The 10,637-nt window shown below is 68.6% G+C and overlaps 2 protein-coding genes across 5 annotated transcripts; one reads left to right on the top strand and one right to left on the bottom strand.

Moving 5' to 3' along the window:
• The first annotated feature begins 230 nt into the window (after window positions 1-230).
• Window positions 231-6,879, top strand: LOC106033347 (cytoplasmic phosphatidylinositol transfer protein 1-like). 4 transcript variants are annotated; one of them, XM_048060114.2, is made up of 10 exons: window positions 231-370; window positions 2,109-2,200; window positions 2,916-3,064; window positions 4,355-4,443; window positions 4,570-4,577; window positions 4,687-4,758; window positions 4,886-4,981; window positions 5,068-5,223; window positions 5,286-5,349; window positions 6,030-6,879. In XM_048060114.2, the coding sequence occupies exons 2-10, from the start codon at window positions 2,153-2,155 to the stop codon at window positions 6,293-6,295; spliced, it is 948 nt and encodes a 315-aa protein (XP_047916071.1). In that variant the 5' UTR covers window positions 231-370; window positions 2,109-2,152; the 3' UTR covers window positions 6,296-6,879. The 4 variants fall into 4 exon arrangements, with proteins under 4 accessions (XP_047916071.1, XP_066833695.1, XP_066833696.1 ...); XM_066977594.1 differs by having other exon boundaries at window positions 311-331; XM_066977595.1 differs by lacking the exon at window positions 231-370 and adding an exon at window positions 754-964 and having other exon boundaries at window positions 5,983-6,099.
• Window position 6,880: 1 nt separating this feature from the next.
• On the bottom strand, window positions 6,881-9,792 carry MSS51 (MSS51 mitochondrial translational activator). Its single transcript, XM_048060036.2, has 6 exons — window positions 9,287-9,792; window positions 8,861-9,016; window positions 8,590-8,714; window positions 7,826-8,389; window positions 7,399-7,492; window positions 6,881-7,297 (listed from the first exon to the last, which is right to left on the bottom strand). Exons 1-6 carry the CDS (start codon window positions 9,463-9,465, stop codon window positions 7,087-7,089), a joined length of 1,329 nt encoding a protein of 442 aa, XP_047915993.1. The 5' UTR covers window positions 9,466-9,792; the 3' UTR covers window positions 6,881-7,086.
• Window positions 9,793-10,637: the final 845 nt, after the last annotated feature.

Genomic DNA, 10,637 nt, shown 5'->3' on the forward strand with positions numbered 1-10,637 from the left:
GCGCTCCCCCTGCTCCTTCACCAGTGCCACCGCCGTGCCACCGCCTTGTCCCCGCCACCTCCCAGCCGGGTGCCACAACCCCACGGTGGCCGTCACCTCGCCACCGCGACCTTCGCCCTGCCGGTGGGGCCCGCGCTCGGCCGCCGGAGCCTCTCGAGGCAGAAATTTTTTGAGCAAATAAAGGAAAAAAAACCGCACACCCCGGCGCAGCCCTGCCCAGCGCTGGAGCGGAGCTATTTTTAGTGCCCGAGTTGATTGAAATTCATAGAGGAAAGAGGCGCGGGAGCGCGCGGCGGCCGTCACCGGCGATGAGTTGCGGCGCTCGGTGCCGGTAACGGGTAACGCGGCGGGGCTGCGGCCGGTGGGCACGGTGAGGCTGGGGCGCGGGGAGGCAGCCACGGGTGGGCTGGGGGCGTGCGGGGTGTGGGGGGGCTCCCAGCCCGCTGCGCCCCACGCAGGGATCTGGGGGTGTCTCGTGGCCCCGGGGCGCGCGGTGGCACCGGGAGCAGCTGAGTGCTGGTGGGCGTAGGGAGCGCCGGGGCCGTGCCGTGCTATGGGGTGCCCCGGTACCGTGCTGGGGGCAGCTCCGGGGCCGGGCCGTGCTAATGCGGAGCCCCCGTGCCCCGTGCCGTGCCGTGCCGTGCTATGGGGTACCCAAATAGCGCGCTACGGGGAGCGCCGGTGCTGTGCCATTGCCGTGCTGTGCCACGGGGAGCCGCCGTGCCGTGCCGTGCCGTGCCGTGCCGTGCCGTGCCGTGCCGTGCCGTGCCGTGCCGTGGGGAGCCCCGGTGCGGCGCGGTTGCCGGTGCAGGAGCGGTGCCGGTGCCGGTGCGCGGCGGATTCCTCCCCCTAGGGGTCGGTGTGCACCGGAGCGGCGGCGCGGGAGGCGGCAGCTCCTGCGCACGGCCCGGGGCGGCCGGGGCACGGCGGCGGCGGCGGGGAGCGGGCACCGGCGAGGGCCCGGGTGAGTGCGGCCGGGGCGGGGGGCGCCGGGGCCGGGGCCGGGGCCCCCCCCTCACGGTAGCCGAGCCGGCAGCCGGGGCCCCGGGATGAGCGGGGCGGGCGGTGGGGAGGGGGGCGATGGAGCACCGGGCACCCCCCTCCCGCACCCCCGGGCCGGCTGGAGCGCACGGTTCAGCCCCAGGCTGGCTGGGGATCCCGGGGGGGCCCCCGGAGGGGTCCCCTCCTTCAGTTGGCTGCGCCGCATGCCAGGGCCACCTCTGTCGCTGGCGGTGGGTGAGGAGCCCGCCGAGGGGCGTTTAGCTTCTTGCAAGCCAGCACCAGCGCCCGGCCCCCTTCCCACCAGCTGGAAGCCCCTGTGACCCCCCCCGAGATGTCCCTGTGGCCCTCAGTGCCCCTGTGGCCCTAGGGACACCTCCGTGTCCCCGTCTGGACAAGCAACCCCCAGGCAGCCCCCATCAGCCTCCTCCAAGGGGGCCAGGTCTGAGCCCCACTTGAGGTGACTGCCTGGGGGCTCGCACCCCCGCCGTGTCCCCTCTGTGTCCCCTCTGTGTCCCTTGTGGCTGCAGGCCACGGCCAGGAGCCCCCCAAGGCTGCTCCAGCTGGAGTGGGGACCAGGGGCAAGTGGGTCAGCCTGGCAGTGCCCCCGGCTGGGACCGGCGTCACCAGGGGAGGGACCCCCACAGAGCCCCAACCCCGTGGGGACACGGCTGTGAGTGCTCCCTGGGGGGCACCCAGGTGGGAGCAGGACTCTGTCAGGGTCTGTCCCCGTGGGTCTTATCCCACCCATCCCATTGTCCCCACAGCCGTCTGCGTGGCAGGATGGGGATGTGGCACCCCCAAACTGATAGCGCCGTTTTTGGGAGGGGTGGGGGGGGGGGGGGGGGGAGAACAACGTACGTGTGCTCCAGGACAGCTGCACCAGGCTGCGGGTGTCTGCACGGCAAGGAAGGGGTTAATGCGTGCCGCGGGGTGCCGGGGTGCCGGGGTGTCCCCGTGGCCAGTGCGCCCAGGCTGCTCCTCGCACCGGTGACCTCGCACCACTGCCATGGCAACGGCGCGTGAAGTCACCGGTGCTCGCGGCGCGGTGCCAGCGTGGGCGTCCGCTCCCGCGGCCCGCTGTCACCGCGCGCCCCGTGTCCCCCCAGGATGAGCTGCGCCCCCGCCAGCGCCGACGCCTGACCCCGCCACCATGCTCGTCAAGGAGTACCGCATCTGCATGCCGCTCACCACCGAGGAGGTGCGTGCGTGTCCCCCCCCCGGGGGTGCGGGGGGCACTGGGTGGTGGTCCTGGGGGATCTGCCCCGCAGATGGGCTGGGGGACACCGCGGTCCCCGCTGCCGTCCCCTCTGGGGCAAGGACCGTGCCTCCGTTAAGTCATTTTGGCCACGGCTGTTGGGTGCGGGATGCTCTGTGCGGTGTTGTGGGGTGCGAGCACGGGACCCCCAGCACGTCCCATCGCTGTGCATGGTGCCCCCCCGGGGCACAACACCTGGGGCAGCGCAGAGGTGGCGGGCAAAGGGCTGCGGTTTGGGTGCTGGCGGAGCAGCGATCGGTGGGGCCGTTCTGGGGAGCAGGGGCTCGCAGCAGCTGCGCCCACACCTGCGGGTTTGTGGCAGCACCTGGGGAAGGTTTGCGGTTAGGCGGAGCGGCGAGGAGACCTGCCCGGCAGCGGGGATGATGGATGGGATCTCCGGCACAACAACAGCGCGGTTATTGCGCCGCCGCACCGCCGAGTACGGGCACACACGGCCATGGTTTTTTTTTTTTTCCCTGGCCCGCCCGGGCAGGCAGGCAGGGAAATCGCTGCAGGTACCTGGGCAGTGGGAAGGGCAGGATCCGGCTCTCACCCAGGCATGAGAGCAGGGATCCTGGGGAGACTCCTGCCTGCTGCACGGCTCGGGCTCTGGCACCGCTTTGCTCTGTGCCTCAGTTTCCCCTCTCGCTCACTGCAGTACCGTGTAGGGCAGCTGTACACCATCAGCAAGCACAGCCACCAGGAGAGTGAGAAGGGCGAGGGCGTGGAGGTGGTGAAGAACGAGCCCCACGAGGACCCCGTCCACGGCTCCGGCCAGTTCACCGAGAAGCGCGTCCACCTCTCCAGGTGAGGCGCCCGCCCGCGGTCCCATCCTGCCCCAGCTCCACGGGGACGCTGCTGTGCTGGGGGGCACAGGCAGGCAGTGGTGTGACCCCGTCCCTGCTTCCAAAATCCTCAGGGAACAGCCTTCCCAAAGTGGGGCTGCTCCCACCTTTTGGGGGATGCACCCATCTCCCAGGGGTGCCACCATCTCTGAGAGGTGCAGCATCTCGTGGGGACTGCACCCATCTCATGGGGCTGCACCCATCTTCAGGGACTGCACTCATATTTGGGGTGTGCACACCTCCTGGGGTGTGCGCACCTCCTGGGGGCTGCACCCATCTTTGGGATTGCATCCATCTCCTGAGGGCTGCACCCATCTTCAGGGACTGCACCTATCTCCAGCGATGCACCCGTCTCCGGGGGTGCACCCATCTCTTTGGGGGCCTGCACCCATCTCCTGGGGTGTGTGCATCTCCTGGGGGCTGCATCTACCTTTGGGGACTGCACTCATCTCCTGCACTCATCTCCCTGCACCCACCTTTGGGGACTGCACCCATCTCCTGGGGTGCACTCATCTCCAGGGGGCTGCACCCATCTTTGGGGACTGCAACCGCCTTAGGGACGTGCACATCTCCTGGTGCGCACCCATGTCCTGGGGTGCCCCCATCCTTGGGGGCCGCACCCCCTCCCGGCACACACCCCTCCATGGGTCCCGCGGGTGGTGCGGCACTGCACCGCCCCAGGCTCTGCGGGGACACCCCCGGCTGCTGCCCTGCCCTGCCCGTCCCGGGGTGCCCCCGTGTCCCCACGCGCAGCCCCAGGTGCCCGTCGGGCAGCCGCAGGCACGCGGCGCTGCTGTCCCCGTGTCCCCGCCGCCAGCTGCGGCGCGCGGCCGAGCGTGTACCGGCAGCTCCCCCGCCAGGGAGTCGCTGGCGTTAGACGGGATATTTTTAGCTGCGGCACTCACAATTCTCCTCCTGGGGATGTTATTTATAACGCCTGAAAATTAATCAAAAAACACCGCCCGGCTCCCCGCCGCCGGGAGGGAGGCAGCCGCCGTGGCGAGTGGGGCCGGATCCTGCTCGGGGAGTGGGGCCAGGGGTGCCTGTGGGGGACAGGACCGTGATGGGAACCTGGTCCCAGGGTGATGGGGAGGGTCTTGGGGTGATGGGGGGTCCCTGGGGGTTCTGGGGTGGTGGAGGGGTTCTGGGGAAGGGGTGAGGTCCCTGGGGAGGCGATGGGGGTCCGGGAGCTGTGCTCAGCAGGGCAGGGCCATGCTCCTGGGCCGTATCCTGCCTCCCTCCCCCGCAACAGCAAGCTGCCGAGCTGGGCCCGGGCGGTGACCCCCCGCATCTTCTACATCACGGAGAAGGCCTGGAACTACTACCCCTACACCATCACGGGTGAGACCCGGGCGCGGGGACGGGGCCGCACGGCACTGCGGGGCCAGCCGTGTCCTGGTCTCACCTCTCCCTCTTTTCCCCCACGGTGCCACCCCGTGATGCCGGCGTGCCGCGGCGTCCCTGCAGAGTACACGGTAAGGAGGGGGCACGGGGGGACCCGGTCCCTTTCCCGTCGCGTGGCTGGGGAGGGGGCGCCGGGGTGGGCGTCCCTCGGGGACCAGCTCCCAGGCGCTCTCCCCGCAGTGCTCCTTCCTGCCCAAGTTCTCCATCTACATCGAGACCAAATACGAGGACAACTGCGGGGACAGCGAGAACGTGAGTGGCACCGGCCGTGTCCCTCCCTGCCCCCTGAGCTGGCGGCACGGCTGAGACCTGGCAAACTCACTGAGGGGGGGCACACGCGGCCGGTGCCGACCCCTCTCACCCTCCCTCCCCACCCCAGATCTTCCGCAGCGATAAAATCCTGGGCGACCACGAGGTCTCGTTCCTGGACATCGCCTTCGACGAGATCCCCGAGCGCTACTACCGCAGCCTGGAGGTAACGGGGCTGGGGGGGGGAGCTCCCTGGGGTGCCCCGCTCCGGGTCCCCCCGTCCCCGGCTCACGGCCCCGCTCTGCGCCCCAGGACCCCCGGTTCTTCAGCTCGGCCAAGACGGGCCGGGGGCCGCTGCGGGAGGGCTGGCGCCAGCACACCAAGCCCATCATGTGCTCCTACAAGCTGGTGACCGTCAAGTTCGAGGTGTGGGGGCTGCAGACGCGCGTGGAGCAGTTCGTGCACAAGGTGAGGGCGGCCAAGGGCGGCGGGGGCCACGCGGGTGTGGGTGCTGACGGCCGGTGTCACAGGTGATCCGGGACATCCTGCTGATCGGGCACCGGCAAGCCTTCACCTGGGTGGACGAGTGGTGCGGTGAGTCCCCGTGGTGTCCCCCAGCCCCTGCGCACGGGACCCCCAATGCCACCAACCTCGCTGGCTGCTCCTCCGGCTCCCTGTGCCCCCTGCCCGCCCTGCCTGCCCCCCCCCAGCTCGCTGCCCGCTTCGCTGCACGCCCAGGATCGCGCTGGGCAAGGCTTGGCCGAAGCGTGGCTGTGGCCGGGCGAGCCGAAAAGGCCACCTCTGGGGCCACCGTTGGGGCCATTTCGGCTCTCTGCCTTCCAGACGTGTCCCCGGGAGAGCTTTGCGCCTTCGAGACGCAGCTGCAAGCGGCCGCAAGCCCAAAGCTGGGGAGCCAGCCCCCCTAGCTCCCGGACGGCCTCTGTGTGTACGTCCCCTTGGGTTCCCACCTCGGCACACGCCGGTGGTCCCCCGTGCACATGGAGCCCCCCTGCGCCACCGCTGCGCCCCCCGGCATGGCTCGGCCCCCCAGTGCATCCCCTCCCTGCAGGGTCCTGCTGCCACCTCGCCTTCGCCCGCTGCCCTGCGTGCCCCCTCCCTGCCCGTCCCCTCTGCTCCAGCCCTTGTCCCCTTCCCCGCGTGCAGCTCAGCGGGGACGCCGTGCCCGGGGCTGGCGCCTGATGGGGTTGGGGCCGCTGGGGGGTGCAGGACGAGGCCGTGCTGGAGGCGGCCGCGAGCCCGCGTGTGCTCGGCAGGCATGACGATGGAGGAGGTGCGGCGGTACGAGCGGGAGACGCAGGAGGCCACCAACGAGATCATCGGCACGGTGGCCCCCACCATTTCGGTCAGCGAGGTGGGGCAGCCCACGGCCACGCACTCGGCCCCCGCCAGCGCCCCTTCCACCCCCCTCAGCGACGAAGCCCCCGACTTCCTCGCCCCCCCCAAAGCTCGGCCCCGCAAGAAGTCGGCGCCAGAGACCCTGACGCTGCCTGCGCTGCGGGAACGCACCAGCGCCGAGTGAGGCCGCGCCGTGACGCCGCGCCGTGCCACCTGCCCGGTCGGACTGTCCTCTCCTCCGTGCCAGCCCTGCCACCCGCCTCGTCCCCTCCGACGGATGCCGACCCCGAGGGGGGAACCTGCCGTCAGGGTGCAGGGGAGCCCCGTGGGGGTGCCGGCGACCCTGAGCCGCTGCGGGTGCCCGTGTGGGACGTTGCCACCATCGCCACGCTGGACCTGCTGTCTCACAGGGAGGGGACGCCCCGCTCCTCGTCCCAGGCAGCATCAGGCCACGGCAGCATCCCAGCCCCTTTGGTGGGCTGGGCGCGTGGCCGTGCCGGGCTGGGTACCGCCGCACTCGGGGAGCGATGCTCGAGCACCACCCTGCAAGGTAGGCACCGGGCACAGGCGGGTGGGTGTGGGAGTGACAGTGACAGCCCAGTGCCACCTCCTGGGGCTCCCTGTGGGATGCCAGGGGCCACGTAGCCCCACGCACTCCAGGTCTCGCAGTTGGAGGCCGTGTCAGCGCGAGGGGTGCGGGGGAAGGCTCAGACCTGTATTTTCTTTGGGAAAACAAGGTCCTTTTCAGAAATAAAGCTGGAGACATGGCGGCTGGCTCCCAGCGGTGGTTTATTGGGCTCTGCAGAGGAGAGCTGAACCTGCACCATCGCCACGTCCCTCCTTGGCACATGGCACACGCTGGACACCAGCTGGGATGGGCAGCATGGGGGTCGGGGTTTGTGGGGTGGGCCAGAGGAGGTGGGTCGTGCTGGGGAGCTCACCGATGCCTCCAGTGGAACACGGCTCCCTTCCCTGCTAGTCGTCGTCGCTGCCACCCTCCAGCTCCCCGACAGAGGCGGCCGGCCCCAGCAGGGCGATGTAGTAGGAGCTGCAGTAGACGGGCACCTTGTTGGGGCTGGAGTAGACCTGCTCGGGCCTCAGGGAGGCAAAGGGGTTGGCGGCGTAGCCCATGATGTGCGTCTCCAGCTCCACCAGGATCTGCAGCGAGGACTTCAGCTCCTGCTCGCTGCCAGGAGAAGGAATGGAGGAGTCCCATGACTGCGTGGCTGGGGTGTTCCCTGTGGGGACATCCCTGCAGCCAGCTTGGGGGGCACACCGGGGGCTCACCTGTAGACGGTGAAGAGGGTGGGCAGGCGGTAGTCCCGCAGCAGCAGCAGCGTGGGCAGCCAGCCTGCCATGAGGTCAGGGCAGGCGTGGAAACCTGCGGGGACGCACTAGTGAGTGGGGGCGCACTGCCTGTCCTCCCCGCCCCGAGAAAGCCCGGCTGGCACAGCGTGAGGCTGCCAGGAAGGACTGAGCGCCCTTAGCAAGGATGGTCCCCACTCCCCGCCAGGCTCCGGGTCCTGGGCTGAGCCCCAGGACCGAGATCTGGAGCCCAAACGCAGGGACCCCTTTGGGTGCTGCTGGCAGCCGAGCCCCAGGGCGTCACCCCCTGTCTGTGGTGGCCCGTGGTGGCGCGGTGCACAGCCGGGGAAAGCCCTGGGCATGTCCCAAAGTCCCCAGCAGCCTCGGGTGCTGCACCCTGGGCACTCACCCGGGTGGAAGCCCACCACCAGGTCGGGGCGGGCGGCCAGCTTGGTCTCCACCTGCCCTTCCCAGAAGTCGTGGTACAGGCCCTTGAAGCTGCTGAGATAGATCCTTCCCCGCGGCCCTGGCGTGGCCAGGGGGGGCCTCATGATGGGCCCGTCCACCACATCCACCCCCACCATCACCACCTCCATGCCCTGCTGCCCCGGGAACATCCGCGCCAGCTCGTCGTAGTCTGTCACCCGGGTGTTGAGGGTCTCCACGTGGGACGCCCCCACCACGTGGATGGTGAGGGGCTTGGCGAGGGGGTCGATGCCAAAGAGCCGCAGCCCCAGGCCGATGGTGAGCGGCCGCGAGTGGAAGTCGGTGACGAGGCGCCGGACGGACTCGCGCAGCTCTCCCTCCTCCGGCCGGGGCTTCCCCGCGTTGGCCCAGAGGAGGCTCATGTAGCGCCCGGCCAGGACAGCGCCCAGCTTCTCCTCCAGCTGCCCCTGCATGGCGAACCAGTCCTCCCAGCCTGCCACGTCCCCGGCAGGTTTTGTCCAGGCCTCTGTGGGGAAGGGAATGTCACCTGGGGGCAGAAAAGTGGCTTTTCAGGGGTGGCCCTGCAGGCCAGGCTGCCCGTCCCCCCCCCCCCAGCAAGCTGCAGGGATGTCAGGGGTGGTGGCACTGCCAGCCCAGGGTGACCAGAGCTGGGAGGAGGGACCCCATACACTCAGGGGATGGGCTGGGGGGGGGGGTATGGGGTGGGAGCAGTGTCCCCTGCCCCACCTGTGAAGACGAGCCACTCCACCAGCCGGTCCAGGGCCACCAGCTTCAGCTTCTTGCAGAACTTCTTGTGCAGAGGCCAGTTGGCACGCTGGCACGCCACGCCGCAGTAATACACGTTCTGGCATCTGAGGGGAGAGAGGCAGCGTGCCCAGCCTTGGGGGTGGCCAGGATCTGTTCCTCCCCCAGCCTCACCCCTGTCACCGGGCTGAGCTCGCCCTTCTGGGAGCCCGGGAACACCCAGCCCCGCTCCGCCACACCACCTCCCCTGTACCTCTTGCATCGGCGGAGACTTTTGGGGTCAGGGAGGGCATCGGGGAGCTTCTTGCACTCGGCGCAGAACTTGAACGTGTCCTCCATCTTCTGGAACATGTCAAAGTAGGTCCGGATGCCGAAGTCACTGCCCCTCTTCCTCCCGTCCATGGCAGATCTGAAGGGAGCCCAGAAGCATCGGGGGGGTGAGTAGGGTCCTGCCCAGCCCAGCTGGGCTCGTGTCTTCCCTCTGCGTTTGTGGGATTTCAACTCTGGCCAAGACCATCCTGAGCTGAGGTGGTCGGGGACAAGGAGCCACAGGCGTCACCTTGTCCTGGGGGAGCTGGGGCTGCTGGGGGTGCACCCAGGAGCCAGGGGGACAGGGACGCCCCAGCTCAGGGGAAGAAACACAGCACCCGCACAGCCTGCCCCAGCTGCTCTCACTCACTTGTAGTCCTCGTAGCTCTTCATGTTGAGCTTCTGGAGGATGACGTGGGACAGCCCCGGCACGTTGCTATCCATGGCTTGGAAGCCCAGGGAATCCATGTCGGGCGCCCTTGCAGCTGCTGGCTTCTTCGCAGGCTTCTTGGAGACCTTGCGGGCTGCTCCTTGCCCCCGCTGGGCCATGCCGGCGGCGGGACAGAGGGGTCCGGGCGTGGGGGTGCCCAGCTCCCGGGAGACCCGTCCGGGCGTCCCGATGCTTGTCCCCGTCCCGCCAGGAGGAGGGTGGTGACCGGGGCGGCAGCCTGGCCGCACGTCCCGCTCCTGGCACGGCAGGGCTGAGCTCAAATGTCAGCCCCAAGAAGGCCAGGCCTCCCGGCCGGCCTGACACCGATAGCGATAGCGAAGCTATTCCCGTCAGCCCCTCCCGGGCAGGGGCCACCCCGCGCCTGGGGCTCCCCAAAAAGGGGCCGGGGAGGGTGACAGGGTGCCCCCGGCCCCGGAGCTGTCTGAGGGAGGTGTCGGGGGGATGTGAGGGTGATTCGTGGAAGAACTCTATAACTCAAAGCAAATAAATTATAAAGTAGGCAAGTGGTTTATTTCAGCGCCGGGCGCATGCGGGATAGCTCCCAAAGGCATGCGCACCTCAACGCAGCAACCTGCTTTGGTTATATGCAGTATGCATGGAGTTTCCCAATACGCCTATACATATTCATGACCTATCCCCGCTTTGTATTAAAATCAGCTCCAAGAAGTCGTTTCCATAAACTCCCCCAATCTGCGCCTGTGCAGTGCCTTCTGGGGGTGGTCGCTGGGGGGTCGTGGGGATGAAGGCCGATAACTCCTCTTCATCACCACTGGTTGACCCCCTGCCTTTGTACAGACTCAGCTGCTCCTCGGCTCTTGTCCAAACCCGAGGTCGGCCTCAGCTGGTTTCTGAGACAGGTTCCCCGTTTCTGTCAGGAAACATCTTCTGTGAGGGGCCCCGAGACTCCTTGTTTCGGTTAATTTGCACAGCAGTAAGCAAAGACGCTCAGCAATATCTATTTTAATGCAATTAAGCAAACCCCCATTCCTTCATTCCTGGCTTTAATAATTACAATTGTTTTATTTAGAAATCATTAATACGCTTAAGCAAGCCCCCATTCTTCTGTCCCTGGCTTCGAGGGGACGTGAGGGGACAGGGGTGTCCCCGGGCACCCATGGGCGAGGATGACGGACCAGGTGGGCGCTGTGGGTTGGGGAAGGGGGGCAGAACACCATGGCTGGGGCTGGGGGCGGTGGGGACAGGCCTGGCCCTATATTGGGGGGGGGGGGCACAGCCCGCCTCTGTCACACGCCCCCTGCCCACCCCACAG

Source organism: Anser cygnoides, chromosome 15, assembly GCF_040182565.1.
Source record: "Anser cygnoides isolate HZ-2024a breed goose chromosome 15, Taihu_goose_T2T_genome, whole genome shotgun sequence".
NCBI classification, from domain to species: Eukaryota; Metazoa; Chordata; class Aves; order Anseriformes; family Anatidae; genus Anser; species Anser cygnoides.